Source organism: Pholis gunnellus, assembly GCF_910591455.1.
Source record: "Pholis gunnellus genome assembly, chromosome: 12".
In the NCBI taxonomy this organism is placed as follows: domain Eukaryota; kingdom Metazoa; phylum Chordata; class Actinopteri; order Perciformes; family Pholidae; genus Pholis; species Pholis gunnellus.
Genome location: NC_136539.1, coordinates 22401892 through 22423518, shown reverse-complemented (window position 1 = coordinate 22423518; position 21627 = coordinate 22401892). Strand labels below are relative to the sequence as shown.

The window sequence follows — 21627 nt, the reverse complement described above, 5'->3', positions numbered from 1 at the left end:
TGCCGCTTCCATCAACTCATCCACCGTGTTTGGGTTGGTTGTGCTACTGTCACGCAACCAAAACCTGCACGCTGTGATGAGGATCATGATAATGAATGATGCTAATTTAGCAGTAAGCTAAACAAAGATAAATGGATCTCCAGCACCGTAAATCCCTCACTTTGTTTGTGACAATTTGGCGGACCTCTCAACGCAGATGTTGTAAAAAAACCTTCGACGCGGGACGGAAAGTAAAGCTCCAGGTGTTCCTGAACTAAAATAATTTAACTTCTCCTCCATCCCGCTATTAAAAAAGGAAGAAAAGAAAAGATGTCTGCCAGCTGTGATTGGTTGTTCCTCGTCACATGACTGCAGAGTTCCAAAAGTTTACCTATTTTTTATCTCGGGTTTCAGCCGTCGCGCCCTGAAAAAGAAGACGCTTGGGAAACGCTTGCATCTACACCGACAACAATGGATTATAAAACGCAACATGTGAACGGACACCTAACTGACAACCTCATCTTCCTCTCACCTACAGGGTCCCCCTCAGTCCACCTCATCTTCCTCTCACCTACAGGGTCCCCTCAGTCCACCTCATCTTCCTCTCACCTACAGGGTCCCCTCAGTCCACCTCTGACACCAGAGCTCACATCGTTTGCGTCTCGAAGCCAGAGATGCTAACGCGGTACCAGTCGCTCTGAGTTTCTGTCTCCTGCTCGCCCGTAAAACACCATAAATAGAGAGAAGAGGGCCGTGCTGGAGGTTGTTAAGGCGGCAGGATTTCTGTTTCTTGTGAGCTTTAGCTCCCGGGTTTTCCCTTCAACCATCAGACAGCTTCCATGTCCTGCTTCTTCTTCATTTTTCCCTCCATGACCCACTTGGCTCAGATGGAAGCTGGGTATGTGTAACAGCTCTCCCAAGCTTAGCTGTGGGTGTGTGTTAGCATCCTGTCTCTCTCTCTCTCTTATTCCACCTCCTCCCGCGAGCTACAACCTCTCTGTAACACACACGACCCTTTCTCTGAAGTGTATTCACCACCTTTCCCCGTCTCCTGCATCTTTGCATTACCCCAGCACCCCTCCACCTTTCTCTTTATCTAATTATTGATCCAAAAAACTCCTTCTACCCACTTGTCAAGTGTTGTGTGTATCACTCATCAAACCCCCAACACGTAACGATGGCAAGCAGAAAACACACGTATACTACAGTAGATAATACTCTGTGAACCTCTCCCTCACATATACAGACATACATGGTTCTCGCTGCATGTTCCAGGTGCACACCTGAGCCCCTCGCTCCTGACCTACATCACGGCTGGCTGACTAATGCCTCCATACGAACCACATGAGTCCATCTCCCGCAGCTAGCACAGGACGACCGTGAAACAAACGAGCAGCTGGTTGCTTCCCAGGCTAGATAAGGTTTCTTCTGAATGTGGAGAAGAGTCTGATGATTGAGAGGTTCAATCACCAGAAACCTTCAGAGAGAAACATCCATTTTTAACCGCGACAAAAAAACAAGGAGCAAGGAGCAGTTTTGTCAACCGTAAAAGTCCCAAAGACATTTGTTTTCCTGACTCCGTGCTGGAAACGACCATCAGCGTGATCTTCTTCTCTAGCCGATCATTGATGACCCATATTAACAGATACAGATCATGTTTTGTTTATAGCAGCTATATCATTAGTGTAATGATGAATTTTAAGCTGCTTAGAGCTGGTGCTCATAATTCAGCTCAAATATCTATTTTATATTCATGTGAAAACATCTCCTTCAAACATCTGGATTTATTAGTTTATCACCAGAACTACATTTTAAGATTGCAATTGAACACATCACGTTTTAATTTACATTAACTCAATAATCATTTTCACTGGACGCATCATAATGGACCTAAATGGAACCTCGGTATATTAGCCGTTAGCGATGCTGCTAACGTTACTAGCTCTCCTCCTGGCAAATTAAACCCTGATTGTTTTTTAAAGATGTAACAATATCAGGGATCGACGGATTGAAAAGCACAAATGCAGACGTCTCGATGGCATATTTTCACTGAATATCGTCCGATAACGATCGTCAGTAAAACCTCATTTCACGCTACGACGGTCAAACGGTGTAATTGATCCGCGGGTTCACACGTGTGCCGAGGATCAGCGGGGATCTGGGATCAACAATGGTCCGTTACTCCGCTAAGTTAACGGACACAAGGATCAGACCAAATCCTGGCACTCAATCTTCATTGCTCTCAAAAAAAAATGTCCGTGAGAGGAAGAATCCTCAGAAGATAACAGAGATCCTATTTCCCCATCCCCAGGCCAACCATAAATCTACCAGCCGGCGTGTTGCAGCTCTGGTACACGGCACATTTATTATGAGGCCCCGTATGGCGGCGCTCATACAGCTTGTGTGGCGGTGCCGGTTATGGATGAGTGTGTGGGGGGAGGAGGGGTTATTTGATATTCAAGCCTGGGAAACCTGAAGGGCCAATTCTTAAACTTGCCGTTGAGCGATCTCACTTTGATCCCATTGCTTTGACCGACAGGCCGCCATTGTTGGAGCTGCAGTGTTTTGGCAGAGATGGAGCTTTGTAGTTAACCACGGTCCCATCGTCCCCGAGGACCGAGAGCCTCTCTCACTCTCTTCACCTCTCCACCGTTCCCTCTTCACTTGCTGGATTTTTTGTCTCTTTCTTTTTTCGGGGTCAGTTCTTGTCCCTCTTTCACTAAAACCCGACCCCGTGGCCCCCGTGGCCCTCGTGACCATTCAAACAAGCACTTCAGCTAGAGGCACACACTCCCGATGGGCACTGCTGGAGTGTTTGACTCACTCTCTCTCTAATGCACATTAAGAAAAAGCTACAACCAAAGACGACACCAGATTGATTTTATTAGTAATATCAAAAATGATACCAAATATCCACACAAAACGTCCTGTGGTCCTTTGTCTCTTCTGTGTTATTGTCCATTCATCCGCCTCTTTTCACGTATTTCCAGGGGTTATTTTTAGGATTTTTGCTCCACGGACACACCGATGTTCTGCTTGTTGCTCACATGTTGTGATACACTGCTGCTGCTGTTTCCTCTCCTACTTGTGCAAAGAGTACTTTGGGTTTTTTTACTCATTTAGAACCAGGTTTTCAGAGGAAAGAGAAATGGTGCATGAACTCTCCAGAGCTGCAGTGATTTATCCTCTTTTAGAAATGGTGGTTTTAGGCTCCATACCAATCACTAACCTGCATTTTGTTCTTCATATATATCTCTCACATACTACAAAGACTACCCCCGAGGTGCTACCCATGCAGTTCCCTTCCTCTACACTAGAGCGTTCCTCATTATAAAAGTAATTCCACCGGGAGCAGTGATTCATTACATCGTGCTCCGTCCCCGTTACGCTTTGCGAAATCTCCAATTACTCTCCGAAATTCTGGATCCGTCTCTTCCTCCTCGCTTCGTGTCTCCGTGAGTGATCACAGAGCGGCTTCAAAAAAAGATCGAATGATACCGCAAACAGCTTCATCTACGTCTGTGACGCAGACCAGGAGATCACAGCACGGCTGCCGGTGTCACGACGGAAACGTACGTTCGGTCCACGCGTGGAAAAAAGCTTCGACATGCCAACAGTCGTGGTGGTCGAAGCCGATTTCTTGATTAGCATCTCATTAGGTCCGGATATTAGGCTAAAATCACTCACAGCGCTGTCCTCTGTCTTCATACGGGTCATGTGAGTCTCGTTCTTGCATTCATTAGGACACATTTTAATGAGCTTTAACCCTGAAAACCTGTTTTGCAAAATGTCCCAAACGTATGTCTTTTGGGAAGAGATGCTTCAGGTTGTGGTTTAAGTTATATGAAAGTCTTTATTTAGAGGAATAAACCACAGCTCGTCATTCAACATTATATAAATACCAAGCAGAGAATAAAGACTTTAAAAGGTCTGCCTGTGTTTTAAAAAGATCATTGGCACCAGAAACAATCCCAAAGGTTCAAACTGCATTAAAAATGAGAGATTATCTAGTTTAAGTAAAAGGTTTTAGGTCTCTATTATATTTTAGAACAAGTAAAATGTGCCATTAACCTTCTTGAGACTAGGTTTTACACATATATAAATAAATAGATGTTATTTTGAAACACAACCCCTAAGATTACAGATGGCGTTACTACAGAGATTGATTATTGATTATTACGACACATGGTCTTTGACTGGGACTCTAGAGTAGTTTGTTGTGTATATCATGTGTCTGCATCTCAGTATCCTGTTGTGACATGACTTTTTGAGTTATCTTCATGTGATCTCGTCTCCAGTGTGTGGTGAACGTGACCGAGTGTGGGTAATGACTTGTGACGTGTCCACAGAGCAGCACATACAGCGAAGGTTCCTTATGGAGCTATAACGAGGCAGAGCTGACCTTTTCCCCGCTCGCTCCGCTCCGTTCCGGGTCACTTTCTGCCTCATTATTCCTCTAAATGTAACGCAAACCAGCAAAAAACCAACACACGGGCTCCGCTTGTAAATACACATCAAACTAAACTAAAGTACACAAGTCATTGTTGTTGTACTGCATCTTCATTTTGATGTACTTATATCAGTTCATTAAAGAAAACATGCCATTCACTGAACACACACACAGTAATCAGGGGTTTTTCAGCACATAAACATAATTATAGTTTTGTAGTTATTAAATGGGATTATATTGGTGCGTTTCAGAGAGGAGCGTGATCCACTCATCACGGGTCAGAATTAAGCCAGAACAGTATTAACACAACAACGTTAATGCCCCACATTAGAGCAGCCGGAGTAGAATATCAACCCCAAAAAAAAGACCATCTGCTACAGCTGTTTGATAAATCTAAATGTGAGGACCTCCCAATGACGGTTAGTTGTTTGCCAAAGTGACAAATTCTACTGCAGCCCAAATACGTTGCTTTCTACAGTAGAGCTCTGTCGTCATACTCTTCATCACACGTGTTCTCCTGGTTCTAATGCAGAGAACAACACTCATTTACCTGCACAGCCACTAAAGTAACAATGTTAAAAGTTGTCTTGATTCAAGCTGCTTCAAAAACACTTACTGTATTATTAAAATATGAAGAATTAGGAGCGTTTCCATCAGCTGGTGTGGAGCGAGTAAACTGGGCTACGGTGTAGTTTGGTCAGAAGTTGGTGCTAAAATCTACGTGTAGTTATAATCCACCAGTAAACAAGAGTAGAAGAAGAAGTAGAGGTCGTGAACAGGAAACAAAACAAAGTGGCCTTGACCATGTGACCATCCCCGAGAGGAAAAATGGAGACAAAGACGAGCGTTCACAAGTTATGAGACGACAGCGGAAACAGCTGATGGGTTAAAAGGTTCGCTACACAAGAACTTAATTCAGCAAAAAGCGTCTCTATTATCCATCCAACTCTTTCTCAACAAAGGCAAAACACCACCTCAAGTAAACATACAAAAACATCTGGATCGAATTTTGCCGTTTCCATACAGATCTTTTAAATGAGATACTTCAACATGTGCATAAATATGAAAACATTGCTAGTGTTTAACAAACATTATGATTTAGACTGTGTGAGATCTCATGAAATAATACCAAGACCTCTAACACACACACACACACACACACAGCTGAGAGAAAACATCATGATCACATGAAAATGATGGAAACAAAAACAAGAGACACACAGACAGCAGATCTGATCAAAATGAATTAAATAAAAATAAGCAGCCGTGTTAATGAGGAGATTATGCTCGATGAAGTCCGCTCCTCATTCTGCCGGCTGTTCGCTCTAATACCGACTGTACGAGATGAAATCTCCTGACAACAGACAAATTAATTAGGACGAGTCTTGGTGAAATGACTATGAACACGGATCCGAGGGATTTATTTGTATTGATATCTTATTCTGCATGTAGTGATATCTATTCTGAAGCCAGTAGTAAGTAGTAGAGACTGGTTCCTACCAGATTACAGAAAAGGTCTCGGGGTAATTGTGATGTTTTTCTTCTTTTTATAATTACTTTTTATACGCTTTAAGGTACACATGAAGCTCTAAGTTATGAACTCAGCAGACGGTCATATGTGAAGTCGCTAAAATGAAACATTGCTTCGATAATTCACATTTTTGGACTCTTAACAAGTGAAAATGTGGGCAGAGTTTGAGTTATTGGAAATCGACACACTGGCCGCAAGCCAGAAACTACTACAGTGAACACTACTGTTGAAAAATGGAGTACGACCATCGTTGCGATGGGATAACACCAGGAAAATAAAAAATACACAATGTTCCAGCCACAAGCAGACATCATGTGGAGGGTCTATTCTCCTCTAAAGCTGTAGCTCGCAGGTAAAACAGCAACAAATGGGGCAATGGCTTTCATAGTTCACCAGCCAAGTGGGGAGAATAGGTTTGTTTCATGGATGAACTAGAGCACCACAGATGTGGGGATGTAGACGTAGCAGCATTTACATGCTGTTTAATAGGATACAGGTCAACATGATGCGTCAAGGCAGAAGTATGAGACTATTTCAAAGCAATGGTGGTGATGGGAATAAGCTTAAACTGCGGCCATTACACGCCTCTATTTTCACCCAACTTATGTTATAAACCTAACTGCTTACACCGTTTAAAAGCAGTCAAAACCGCCATTTTTTTATGTCGTTTTTCCATATGGGGACGAGCGCCTCCTTCTGTTTCGCATAGCCAGTAAACCCAAGCTGTGCTCTAAAGCAATTCTTGAATTGTTTAAATCCCATCCAGTCTTTGTCTTAGCTGCTAAGCTGTAGTTTCTAACATTCACCTGTGCCTACAGTTCTATAATCAGGCAACACACAACTTCTCATCCGACAAATCCAACCAACGTGCTATTTAGTGGAAAGGGTCAGGCTACTGTTGTAACCACTCCATGTATATAACACCAACGATGTATTCAATACAACTCATTGTAAGTACTGCTGCACCTTCGTTTCACCTGCTTCTTGGCAACAGCTTTGTGTTCTCAAGGTTTTAAAGGTACTAGAATGTCTTCTGCCTTTCCATTTCACAGCAATGAACTGTATCAGCATGAGAGAAGTATCCATCATGCTATAACATAACAAGACCCAAACATATCAAACCAATACAACAAAGAGGTTCAAAGTGGAAGGCTTTATTCAGAAACACTGCAGCATCTCCCTTTGGTGTGGCTTTACTCCAGACCGATTGGAAATAGAGGCGTTTAATGTCCCTTTTGGCTTTCCGTACACCGGTTCCAACGCCCTGTTGTTCTTTCCAGGTTGAGCTAGCTTGAGAGTGTGTGTGTACTTGTGTGTGTGTGTGTGATGCACATACATACAGTCCTTGGTGCTCCTTTATTAGCACATTAGAGAAATATACAAACACAAACACAGCCCAACCTAGATTTACTTTGCAGCTGACAGGCGAACGAAGCGTGAAGACACAGAGATGATATCTAAGATCACACTAAATATGATGAATAAGCGCGCTTTGATGTTGGCCCGGGCTTTTTATAATACAATCTGTGGGGCTTTGATGCTGATTTATGGTCCATATCAGAGCGCAAAAAAGCAAAAGGTATATGGCCCCCGCAACACTAACAATAACTGGCAAGGCAATAAGCAGCGAGACCAGGTTACTAAACTACATCATGGCAGCGACGCGGTGTGACAAGGTCGTGCTTGTACATTTATTCCTTCACCTTTTTCACTGCGTTCAAACCGAACATGACTCGCAGTCAAAAAACAAAACAAAAAAAACAAGCAAAAGCACTTAAACCAGCAGAAAACTGAGCCCATAACACTGATGGTGTGGTGCTTGTACGATACCACATAATGTGCCACTAACTAGGACGCACATTAATATAATGGCTGTGAGTGTCATCAGCAATGGTTCCACTTGTCTCGCTCTCAATAAGGCTCACTGACACGGTGATGTCAAAACGTCTACTGAAGCGAAAAGTGCCGTCAGCTTTTATTTAAAAAAGAAGAAGAAGCTCTTTTATCTTCTTCTCCGGTATGAAATGTCACACTGCTCAAAGACACTTTCTTTTAAATTGCTCATCTAATAGCGTGATGTCGCTCTTTGCCAGTAGCTAAGAGTTGGGTGTCATATGATGTGAGGGGTGAAGACACGTGGGTAAAGACAGAGTGACTCCTTTCTACAAAGCGGGTTTTTATTTTTTTTTGTGGGAAAATTTAAAGCTTCAGGGCAGATGGGGAAAAAAAAAAAGTCTTATTTTTCGTCAAATTTGACTCTGAAACCTTCCAGACGCGAGAGTCTCCATCAGCGTCTTATTACTATTCAGATAGAAAGGAGCCGAACGTCGTGCATGAGCAATTCATACTCAAGTTCACTTGAAGAGCCATTGGTGGGATGTTGTGATATTTACTGGACCATGGGGCCAAATAATCATTCAGAAAACAGGATATTGTAGAATTGACTTCAGCCATCTCTGAACTGTAAGAGGCTGGTTTTTGCACAAAAGAAATTGCATATATTTCTCGTGCTTGTGACAGAAAACACGGACACGTCATTTATATTTTCCTCAAGATTACGCAGCGGCACCGAGTGATTCGCTAAAAAGCACAACCAAACTGCCAAATTGTGATTCATTTTTGGTGGCAGATGGCGAGCCCGTCGAACCCAGTGAGCGCTCTGGCAAGAACCCGGCGTGAATGCTCATGTTGTGATTTAAAAACCTGGACAGAATAACAATTCAGACATCTTCATTTGATCTGAAAAGGACAAGGAACTGCTGTCAGAGAGCACAAGAAACAATGCTTTATTTAGGATTTATCTGCCATTTAACAGGATGTAGCTGCAGAGTAAGAATGGGGGATTTGGTCGGAATTGACGTAAATTTATTAATGAACGTGTTTCCAAATGTAGACGTACGATTTGTCAAATGTGGGGCTACAACTAACAATTATCTTCAATTCATTTGATAATTACTTTTTCCCATTAATCTTTTAGTCTATTAAAAGCCCAAGGTGACGTCTGCAAATAGCTTTTTAGTCCAAATGTTTAATGTGCAATGATGTTAAACAAAGAAACGTAGAAAACCGTCATATATGGAGCAGCTGGTGAATGTTCTCAATCAAATGTCTAAATAATTGTTGATTCTTTGTCTGTCAAGTAACTCCTGGATTAATGAGCCAATCGTCTCAGCTGCAGGTAAATAAGACAAGCATTCCTTATTGCGACTACTCCGCCTTCAGCTATTCCGTTACTGAAATGTCACCGCCTCTCAGATGAAGAGCAGCTCCCGGCTACTCCTTTATTGTTTGAGTCGGACCAAAACACAATCATTAACGGCCTCTCGCTTATGTTGAGCTCGACAGAGCGTCACACTCCAGAGACCTCTAGCACTCCGGACAGAAAGGTGTTTCAGTTCAGTTCACCTTGTAAATGGATCAACTACAGGATCCCGGCTCCACTAGAGGATCCCGGCTCCACTACAGGATCCCGGCTCCACTAGAGGATCCCGGCTCCACTGCAGGATCCCGGGTCCACTGCAGGATCCCGGGTCCACTGCAGGATCCCGGCTCCACATCCTTCTAATAATCCGATGCAGCCACGGGAGACGTCCCTCTGTACACATTCATTAAACACACAGTGTGAATGCAAAGCATTTGCTTGATGGTTGCACCAATCCAATCACCCAAATGGTCACGTTTAAGCAACTAGTTCCTACCAAACACATTCTAACATGTTCCATCACATAAAAAGAGACACAATTTAATTTTTTTGTGACATATGCATCAATATGCATCAAGTAACAGGCCTGTAATAGCTATTCTAAGTGTATCTGTCTATCTAATCTGTAACTTTAATTGGTTCCTAATACTATATCGCTATCATAATCTTGCCAGTTAAGGTTCAACAAAGGATGCTCCTCGTGTTCAGATCAGAGACAGCATCATTCCAGGGGTGCTGTATTGCAATCTGGTGATTCATATCAATCTTCTGGTAAACTTCCTCACTTGCTCCTTGTGTTATTAAGCCATGCAGATTAGTTCCAGCTTGGTTTAATGAGGTTTTGAGATCTCTGAGGCTTCCGTCACCGTCTCAAAAGAAGGAGATTCATTGCAACGAGTGGGCTAGCCAGCAGCAATAATCTGTGCACAGAAGATCACTCTCTGGCACTGATCCCTCACCATACTCCTCCCATACCTCCTGCTGTGCAGCAATAATCAGTTGGCAGTTATAATAAAGTAGAAAATTGTTCCCAATAAGGACGGTTGGCATGAAGGTCTGAGGAATATCCTGTAGAAATGGAGTTTATTCCAAATGTGCAAATCAAATAACATCAAACTTTGTTTTATTGGATTGGAAAGCTCAGCATCGAACATCTGAAAACCTCCCAAAGAAAACTTTTAGATGGCACTGAGAGCTACTGGGAAATATACTTCTTCTGCAAGTTGAAAGAGATGATATTTTAGGTCATAAAAAGGGCAGAACCCGTTTGAATTGGCCCAAATACTGTTTTTACTAGAAATGAGCTTTGAGATATCGGAGAAAGTTTGATATTTGAGGACTAGACAAATATGAATTCTCACCAGCAGAGTTTAAGGATCAGCTCGTGTATTTTTAGACAACTTTTTGTATTATGTAGTATTCATTTTAAAAGGCTAGCAAGGTTGTCGGCCCCAAAAAGTGTCCAGTAAAACCAGTTCAACCCACAACCAATCAACTCCCAGAGAGTATCTTCAGAGATCTTCACCACAGATATAAAAAGATGGTTATCTACAAAATGAAAACATAGTACAGGACTGCCAAACAGCACAGGCCAGATGTGTGCAGGGCCCTTTAACAATAACCTTAGACATTTTGAAGAATTACCTAAAACAGATGGATTAGCTCACGGCAAATAGAATAATAACCTGCGCTCCCTCAAAGGCTTCCACAGGACTATTAAACAGGGTGAACCTGTGAACAGAGAGCTGGTTCTGCAGGGTTTTCTGTAGCCAAATAAAGTAAAAGGTGAAGTTATTACGAGCCTGCCTGTGCTCCCGAGGGCCTCTTTAAATGCTAGCGTGCCTCAGTTTGAACCCCGGCCCTTTAGAGCACACAATGAGGACTTTAGGAACAGCTGAGGCAGCCAGATCAACAAGCACACTGAAGACATTTCCATAAGCCGCTATGAGAAAAAAAAATAAAAAAATAAAAACATGAATGCTTGTGTGAGGTTAAATGCACAGGGAGCATTTTAGGATTACATTTGCATAAAACTAATTTAAAAGAGATCTCTGCAGGTTTTATTCTCACTCCTCAAACCCTTGAGTTGTCATGATCCCAGAGACATGTCGGCTTCTTCTTCTATCTCACTTTAACAAGACACTCTGGAGCACAACACACATGTACTGAGAGATTTTTATAAAGCCATATTAATGTATTTCATAACACATCATAACACACGCTATGAAATGAATTAGATCCAGTCTATTTACAGGAAGAAATACATTTAGCCATCTGTTGCTGCCCACCTGAGAAACACCTCTATGCCAAAACCTACAGCTTCATCACGGCAACAAATATGGACGCTGAAGGCAAGAACAACGGCAGCTCACCTAAAGGTTCTCTGTACGATATTCAGAGCATCACTATAGCAGCAAAATACTATCTGCAATGTAAGGATATAAAGAGAATGAGGTCGCTCTCCCTCTCTGTGTGTGATGTAATCCAAGCTTCTTTGTTGACATAGGGCGGGACAGCCTGCCTTTCAGTGCACGTGAGCGTGCCTTTCAGTGCACGTGAGCGTGCCCCACTGGTTAGCTGGTTTGCGGAAGCGTAGCACCTGCCTACCTGTTCCCCTCAGGTAAACACCGTTAGCGCCGTTAGCGCTGTTAAAAACTGTTAGCTGCTTGCAGACGGCATGTTGAGAGCTGTGTGAAGGCAACCGATATGCTCTGAATTTTTAATTTGGCACCTTTAAGTGTGCAAAAGGATCTGTCTGGGATTCAATGACAACAGACAAGTATCATACAAAAATGTGTGCAGCCATAAATGCAACATTTCGCTCCCAACGCTCCCGTATTCCATCACGGCTATAAACTGCCACCTCTGGACAAGCATGAACATCTTGAACCATCCCACCTTTATATAAAAAAAGAAACCCTTGAGGTTACTACTGTGACTCACAGCACCACTTGAGGCCATGTCTGCTGCTTCCCCGTCGCTTCACTGAAATAATTACGTTATTTGAAGCCGGCAGAATCCGGAGTTCGAGAAAGGCTTTCGGGGTGGAAAAATGAGAGGCCCACAGGGGACGAGGAGGCAACCCTCAGCGGTACCCACTGAGGAACGCTTTTAACACCTTTCACAGTCCTCAGTAAAACTAATGACCTCCTACCAGAGCCCTGCCCTATAAAATGATCCTTTCCACCCACTGGTTGGCATTTTGTTTCTGCTCATAGGCGCGTTTGTCATCACAAAATAATACAAACGTAAGTGCCGTATGATTCCTATAAGTATGCCAATCAAATGGCATATGTAATAAGAAAATAATAATAATAAAAAACACTCACTGAGCCGGATATGTTTGTTAAGATAACCCCACACATTGAAGCTATGTGGCTTCTACATAACACAGCCCCCAGTGCTGATTTAATGGCTTACAGTAAGTAATTTAAAAAAATGTATTGAAATGTAAATATGATAGAATGCACTTTAAAATAACTCCAGTCCACTGAGAGAAACATTAGCTTGCAGGGCATGGAACCTGTCCAGCACAGTGGATTCCAAATCGCACGAGACACTTCAGCCACCTCACGAAATATGAATTAGATTCAGGAGAGAGGAGCCTCAAAGAGACGACTGGCTACCGGCCACAAACCAAACAACTCACGGAAAAGCTGCAGCCAAAACGTACCCGCATGTGGCTCGTGGCGAGCAGTAACGTAAGCTTTTCAAACAGTCCAGCTCATCGCGGTCAACCACTTCCGCCAGAGAGACATTCAGAGGATACAGACGACCACGGTGATGAAATGTCTCTTGTACGATAATTTAAAACACTTGATGGAGACACAGAGAGGGTGGAGGTATTCAGAGCTGCAAAAAAAAGGAACGTCTACGTCAGAAGAAGGAACACCTGCGCTGACGTGTGTCTAACCAGTCAGGACAGAAGCTGAAGAAGTGACGTCAGCACACGTGTGTTCAAGAGGAAACGTCTGAGTGTGATGTAACCCAAAATAAACCAAGGAATAAAACGGTTTCTCCTCTTAATCCTTCATAGGAAAAAAAATAATCTCCTTAACATGTGACAGGGCAGGTAGTGTCACATACACAGATGATGCAAAAACTAAAAGAAAGACCACTTTGGTCCTTACCTGTGCCTGTGCTCGTCATGTCCTCCCTGTCCGTGTATGACCACCTGTCCAGAGGCGTGCTTCCCCTCTTTGGGGGAGTCAATGTGGGGGATGAGCACATCCTCCAAGCCCAGGTCGAAGCGCTTGTGCTTGGAGTTGTCCGGGAGGAAGAAGAAGGCCCCGAAGCATAAGGTGATGAAGGCACTGAGGATGAGGAGGAGGATGAACTTCTCGGAGAGCCTCAACGTGGCCCTGTGGTGCGGGAAGGAGGAGGCGCCCGGCGACAGAGTGGGTATCCTGCGGCCCGACAGCGGCAGGAGAGCCGGCGTCGTCATGTTTTCACCGTTGACTTGAAGTTATCTTTGGGAGGGGGGGGATGGGGGTGGGGGTGGGGGTGGGGGGGGGAGGGGTTTACAGGTGTGCTACAGGTGTTGTCGTAGCGGCATGCACAAGCTGGTCGACTTTATTATCTCATCCCTGCATCGATATACGTCCAGAAAGCAAAAGAGGCCGAGGTCCCTCAGTGAAGGAGTGACTGGTTGGCAGGAAAACGCTCATGACGATTCTGGAAAACAAAAAGGGGGAAAAAAAAGAGTTAGTGTTAAAATGAAGTCACAGAAACACATCTATAGTGTTTACAAGACACATGCCGCCATCTGTTCCTCTCTTCATTCTAGCCATCTCTTTCCCTCAACGCAGTCAGGATTCTGCAGAGCGAACGGTCTTTACATGCTCGTCCTTAAGTCCTCCTTCCTCCCCCTTTTGGCAGCGTGTCCCTTGTAAACACCGGTATCCTCTCACCAAACACTCCCGACAGGCTAACAGCGCTGAAAATACGATCATGCGCGCGTGGGGACAAATCTAGAAACAGGTCACATATCAAAAGGGAGAGCTGAAATATTAAGAGTCATAAAACAATCCGCTCTCATGCTTTGGTGAATTTAATCACGTGTCAAAAAGAAATACTTCAGAATCACAAAACAGTTAATCCTTTGGCCATGATGATAAAAAAAATAAACATATTCTCCAGAAGATCAGAGATGATGTGCAATATCTATGAAACCATCGCCACCAAACTACTGCACATACTGTCATCTCTGCAAAAAACTAACATACCTGTAACCGGAATGAACCCAGCTTTCTATTCTTACTGTTTCATCACATTTACAGTGTCGTGTGGTATAGCTTGTCCATCAGAAAACAGGTCGTGATGAATAAATACATAAAATAAATGACGAAGAACGACAGAGATCAAGTGAAAACATCACAAATCCTCTTCGTGGACTAGAATGACAATTCTCAGTTGTGTGGCAACCCTGTTTTTTTTTTGTGCAGGACATGCAAGCTAAATTAAATACACTGCACAGCACGTAACGCTATCTTGTGCAGGATTGCATCTCAACTCATGCGCTGTTATTCCAAAAGGCGCAGGCTTTATACTGCATATGCAGAAAGAAGACGCTCTAAGGCAACTGCTTCTAAGTGCTCATGTGGATGGATGGAAATGAAGCGAATAGCAGCTTTAAACGCTAAAATATAAACGGTCGTATTAAGGGTCGAGCCACCTAATGACAACATAAATTATATATATATATATCTTTTTTTTTTTTTTTTATCTGGTAGTTTTCCATCGGGTCTGTCTGGAGCTACGATGTCCCGACGTCTCCACACAGAATACCAAGTTCATCCTCCTCACAGAGCCAGTCTGTTGTGAGGTGATTATTTAGCTCGATACGCAGAAATGCTATGTGGCTAACAAGCAGCTAACGTTGTGGCTAGCAGTAAAATATTAAAACAATTTTAAAAATCAATAAAATAAACAGACAAAAAGCAATGCGGAGGAAAGAAATGTGGAATCAAAAATATATATATTTTTTTTATTTTAGCTAACATGTGGGTGGTAAAGACTTAAAGCCTTAATTATATGTGGATAAATAAGTGCTAGCTATTTGCTAGGTTGCTAACGCTAGCTAGCTGCCTAGCTACCTAGCTAGCTGGTTGTCCACTGACAGACGCGGTCTCTGCATCACCACCTTTTCTCATTTGCTCGGTGAAAGAACGACACGATCCCAGTCAGGATTCCTGGTCCTCCCTTTTGGAAGAAGTCGCTGCAGCGGGCGTCCTCATGTCCAAAAGCCCCGTCCCGTCGTTAACCTGCTCCGGTGCGAAAAAAACAGTTTTCTCCGTCTCTCTCAGAGCCACATAGCGTTACAGCTCCGGCGGCTGACTGCAGACTGCTGCTGCTGCTGCTGCTCGAGAGAGCCAGCATCGACTACTTCAGCCTAGTTAGGGACCGTCTGACAATTTCGTTATGGGAGAAAAAAAAGAAATTACTATTTATTATGATTTATAATAAAGCAACGTTATAAATGTCAAAGTATCTTTGTTGATCGTGAGCAATCAACAAAGATACTGACGTCATTGTGTTTATTTTTTTGTTTATTTTTTAATTTTTAATTTTATTTATTTTATTTATTTTATTTTATTATCAACTACTTAGCCTTGCTCGAGTAAGGGACCATCTGACAATTTTGTTCGCGAAAAATACTGTTTATTATGATTTATAATAAAGCAACGTCATGAATGTCACAGCCCCAACCTACCATGGGACCAAATGCTCTTTTTCTTTAATTAGTAATACAAAAATAAATACTGGAAGGCAGCTGTGAGATGCATCATTTCACTTAATTAGCTAAAATTAGGGGCCCGCCCCAGTATTCACACATTTTAATAAAGTAGCAACAGACTATCACACTGTAAAAAATACTCTGTTGCAAGTAAAAAGACCTAAGTATAATATGTTTAAGTATAATCAGTCAAATATATACATTATTATCACTACATTTCATTTCAAGCTCATTTTGAACACACAGATATTACTAAATTCAATGAGTCTTAGACACAGTATGTGATATACATCTGAGCAAACAAAAGAGGTCTTTGTTGCGCTCATAAGGATAATAAGCATAACCCAGCACTGGCCTCCAGCACACTTAAAGAGATTTTATGGAACAACTGAGCACAAGACGTCTTCTGGTTCTTTCCTCAATCCTCTGAGCTCTAAAGATGACCCACTTCATCATGCAGACGGTAATGAAAAGAGTTTTAAAAGTCAACTTTTGTTCAACCCAAGTTTTGGAAAACATTTGAGCAAAGGATTGTGCTTATGATGTCCGTTGTTTAGCTCGTATTTAATCTTTATCCGGATTCTCCTTCAACGGGAAACCTGATGGATGACACATTTCTGTGAGTATAAAAATCATTATTACAAAGAAGCACTATTCAAAAACACATGAATAGACAATTGAGTCCATGTACTGCCGTGTTAGTACAACAGTTGAATCGCGTCTTCTGTGGCTCTTCAGGATCTTTGTCAATCGTGAGCGATATCCCCGATGACGTCATTGTGTTTAGTTTATGGGGGTCATGCAGCTGAGGGCCTGCAGACTTCACCTTCACAATAGAAAGTCTGTACCAGTGCAGGGAGACTCTAATGAAAAGGTATTATCAAAATGCATTATGGGAAATGTGGGATCCAGTGTTTTCAGAGATTAAACCGAGACTAAAAGTCAAAATATCTCGGTCTCTGCTGCTTCGTTGATGATTTTTTATTCATATTTTTTATTTTATTTATTTTATTTATTTTATTTATTTTATTTATTTTATTTTATATTTATTACTATTATTATTATAATTTATTTTATTTGTGTGTCTTAACTTACCCCTATAAGTTCTATTATTTTTTTGTGAAGTCATTCCATTTATATAGAATCAAGTCCAGAATAAGCATATGGAATGACGCGGATCATTTAGGGAAGAGGAAGTAACATAAAACCCGATGTTTTAAGGTTACAAAGTTATTTATTTGAAAAAAAGGAGCTCTTTACTGAAAGAACAGAATGGAGTTAACAAAAGAGAAAATACTGCTAAAAGAGTGCTGTTTTTAAATAAAAGAAACAAATCCTTAAACAAAAAGTACAGAAAGAACAGCACCACGTGTGAACAGTGAGAGAGTCTTCACATCCGCAGTTTACCTGAGAAAAGGCACAACACACACACACACACACACACACACACACACACACACACACACCGGCCGTAACAGCAAACAGACAAAACTCAGTCCTGTGATTGACATGAGCAGAGAGCAACAACAGTTTTTCCTCAATAAATAAAGAACTTTTCCTTCCTCAGTTTAAGAGTAACTTGGGTATTTTTCTACCTGGGCAGTATTTTCCTATGTTTTTGCAACTAATGGGGAAAAATTGTTTTTGATGGTGACAAATTGCTTTTTTAAGCGATCACATTACAGCCAATTTAGCGGCTGACGTCTGCAGCGCTCTCCCTCATTACTGGACCTGTTTCGACAACTGTTTGCCCCATTAGTCCCTTTAGACACAACACAACATGGAGGAAATATAGGCTCCAGGTTAAAAAATACCAAAGTTACCCATTAACCTTTACCACCAAGATACACCATAAGTGAAGACCTGAAGTGAAAGACGTGCACAAACAGCGATGGTCCTGAGACCTGCATGGACATAATTCTTAAGCAAAAAAAATAATAATCAGACAAATAACAGCATGAGACATCAGAGAGAGACACTCAGCTGATGTTTCGGTCGTGTTTTGGCAGCTGTGTGCAGCAGCAGCAGCAGCTCCATTCACTACACGTCCTCCATATGTACATCATAAATGGCTGCCGCACAAAATTGAAAGATCCGATCAGAGGCACTCTCCTTTATCAAATGCCTGAGCTGTGTTGCCCAGAAGGACACAGTTTATCATTCATCAGTCCCCTGATGTATGCACAGTACTTCTTTAGTTTGGCGCTGACAACGAGTGCTCCGTCTTCTGTCTCGGTAGAGAGACGCCGCTGAATATTGAGACAGGTGTCACTTTGCTTTGAGTAGCTTCTCTTCAGCCCTCATAGCCCCCCCCCCCCCCCCCCCCCCCCCCCCTTAACCCCCGGCCAACAACACACTCCTGGCCAAAAAGCCGCAAGTGAAGGGTGTAATTTGTTAGAAACCTCCGTGATGACACTCCTCCCACCGCTGAATAGCTGGCTTTCCTGTGGTGGGACTTGGGTGAGGGCCACAAACCTGGTACCACAAACTCTCAAAGACAAAAAGGTGGAGCACCAAACTTCAGTCATGTCACTCCAGTAGAAACAAGCCGGCCACATAAACATACAACCCACCAATTCAACACAAGTACGTATTACACAGATGTGGATGATTGAAAAGCACGAGACGGTCTGCAGGCAGTGTTAAGTGTGTGTGTAACAAAAAAAAAAGTACTGTTGTAGCACCACTGTGATGATCGTTGAACAGCTTTCAAAGGGACGGTTTCCTTGGTGGAAAGTAGTTCTTGTGAAAACTAGATCATCCAGAAAAGTCTGGACAGAGATGTTTAATGTTCAGTCAGCCGTGCATGCATCGAGGCTCTGATAAAGGCAGCGTTGTTCAGTCTGCTCCTTTGGTCAATACTGAAGTATATTGGAAGGATTGCTGTGATGTTCTGTGCAGACATGAATGATGCATAAATCCTCTGGATCTCATGGTGTCCAGAGGATGATTCATTAAAACATTGGTGATCCCCTGACTTCTCTTCCAGGTCAAATCTTTTAATTTGTCCACTCTTTGGGGTTATAACCAAATACCTGAAACAAATGACATTCCCATGAACTTTCTGTGTAATGTTCTGGTCCGCTTGTTGAAGTTTCCTTGATGAAGACACTGAACCCCCAACAGGCTAAACTATAGACCACACGGATGTGAAACACAGGACTTTCACCCAGGATGCTGCTGTTCGTGTCCCCTGTGAAACCAAGAGGAAATGTTGAGTTTACACTTACACGTTATATGAGAACATAAACCATGATCTTCTGACCTTAAGGTTACTATGAGGAACTTTTAAATCCGATGGGAGAATCCCATTACTTAATGTTAGCAATGCTAACTTTTGTGTTAGCCTACAGAAGTACGTCATCCCTGCAGCACTCTATGCGGCAAAGGCAGGACCCAGGCGACCCTGCCTCTGATTGGACGGTTCTTGTTGCCTTCGTTGGTTGCATTGGTTTCAGAATGAGGAGTGAGATTGGTCAGGGTAAGACAGATAGATAGATAGATATCTCCACAGCCGCTCACTTCACTTTTCTTTGTCTCTCACTGTGAGCGCTCCATATTGAAGAACAGCTTAGCGGGCAGTTAGTCCTCACTGGGACACTGTCAGCCCACATAGCAAAGTGAGCTTTTCTCTGACAGGTAATCCATCCGTGCACAAAGTTCAACCATAAAGACAGTCCCAGTAGGTTTTTTTTTTGGTTATTTTTTTGCTGAGTGTGCGAGAGTCCATCAGCAGGGTCCTTGAGCTGCCACCGGCTGCAGCCTTCGCTCCCTGCAGCAACAACTATAGGACCACTGGGACGGGTGATTTACAGGACGCCCCCCTCGGTGAGTGAATTAGTGGGTCGGTGTGATACGGCGTCGTGATCACTGTGAAGTCCTTCTCTTCAGAGAGGAATCATGAGTCACCCCTCGTCGTGGACGCAAAACAAAAACCAAAAGAGCTGAGCAGACACAAAAAGACTTACAGTTTCCAAATCACAGCCAAGTCGCAGAGCAGGAGGGTGTGTGGTAGTGAGGGGAGGGTGTCCTTTGCATCTTCGATCATCGTCATCAGAGGGATGGATCGCTGGAGTGGGGAAGGATTTATTGCACATTTCACACACACACACACACAAAGAACAATGCTGCAAAAGACTAAACACATTCTTCAGTGTGTCATGAGATGCCGCCTGTCCAATTGGTGACATATGACACGAATGACACGCTGCTGCAACCAGGAGCGCCTGAGGGAACCCGTCTGTCAGAGCGTCGGGGTCAAACGACGACCTCCGGCCCCGGTGGACAAGCGGCATTTTTTTTTGTATGCATGTCCATGGAGGGAAATGTGTGTGTGAAGTATCAATCCCACGCTCTGGCGGAGATAACTGCACATAGTGCTGAGAAAGGGTTTTTCTGCGGCGCACTGTTGATTTTTGACTTTCCAGTTAATGGTGCGACGCCAAGAGTCGCGATCAGGAGTCGGTGCAGGCAGCGCGGCATGATGGGTAGATAAACAGAGCTCTGTCCACATCTTCGTTGTGCATCAAGCGTACGGATGCTTAACCGATCTCACAAATGATGCTGAAGGATGGTGATCCCATTTTAGATTTTGAAACCATCAATTCAGTCACAGGAAGTGCCTCGGAGAGAGACTTTCTTCCCCACGCTTTTAAGTGAAGTATTGAATCGAGTTTTATTTTTGGTGTGTGTAACATAGGCCTCTTGCATGTTACATTAGATATGTTAGATATGTGTCTAATAGCAAAAAACTCGTAATATAGAATATAATTTTGTGTTGTTTTCATATTTGTATGTGGTCATTTTAAGTCATATTTAATACGGTGTGTGACTGTAAAATGCAAATCTGTAAACATTAAGTCGATCTAAGAGAGAAATTGATTCTATTGACATCTTGAGTTTTTGTGTAATTTGTAATTAATGAATCTTCTCGTCAGAGTTTGGACGTTGGTCCTGTAAATTGTCGGTGAACAGTGATTGAGTTTGGTAACAGATCTCGTTGATTATTGTTGTAAGTTTCCTTTGTTTATAATCTGATTTCATACAGAATGGTTTTACTTGTATCCTCCAGATACCAAAGTGCTTCTAAGCAATCAAATCATCTTTGAATCAATACCGGAGCCGTCTGTGTTTTAACTGAGCGTTTCATTCTGGATGTCTTGTGCATCATCTTGTACACATGCTTTCTAATATTCTTTCCAAATATTGGGGAGAACTTCACAATTGAAAGTCTCTAAAATCGACAACTTTAACCTGAAGTGAAATTATTTTGTAACTTCGCACCATTTCCTCTAAAATCTAATCTGAAATTAGACAAATTGTCTGATGAATGTGATTTGAAGTGAGCTCATGAATGAGGATTTGAAGGGCTTTCATTTTGAAATGCTACATCAGAACGTCCTGGTTCTGTCTGAGTGACACCTTGAGGTGGTCTGCTATTAAAATGACTACACACCGACATTAGCTTGATGAAGATGTAAAAACAGAACAAACTTGTACATTTGGTGCAGTTTTGTCGGCTCAAAGCTCCAGAACATCACAGACTTTGGTTACATGCAAAAAGAAAGTTTTACCTTCATTCCAGCCATTGTTTTCTGAGAGTAGGTTTGTCATTATGCAATAAAACTCCTTAAATGCAAAGTGAGCAGATGAGACACCTCATAGTGGCTTTGCAGTCACACCTCACCCTGAAATAAAAAGGAGAGAAATGTAAAGTGGCATGCAGAGAT

At 42.6% G+C, this 21627-nt stretch overlaps 1 protein-coding gene across 1 annotated transcript in view; it reads right to left on the bottom strand.

Annotated features, from left to right (window-relative positions):
* The window catches only part of man1a2 (mannosidase, alpha, class 1A, member 2), a 94149-nt gene extending 78678 nt beyond the window's left edge, over positions 1–15471 (bottom strand). The window contains exons 1-2 of the mRNA XM_079170620.1: positions 15305–15471; positions 13293–13836 (exon numbers count right to left, since the gene is read on the bottom strand). Coding sequence (XP_079026746.1) covers positions 13293–13606 — 314 coding nt within the window. The 5' untranslated portion in view covers positions 13607–13836; positions 15305–15471. The remainder of the gene's footprint in view (positions 1–13292; positions 13837–15304) is intronic.
* Between the last annotated feature and the right edge of the window lie 6156 nt (positions 15472–21627).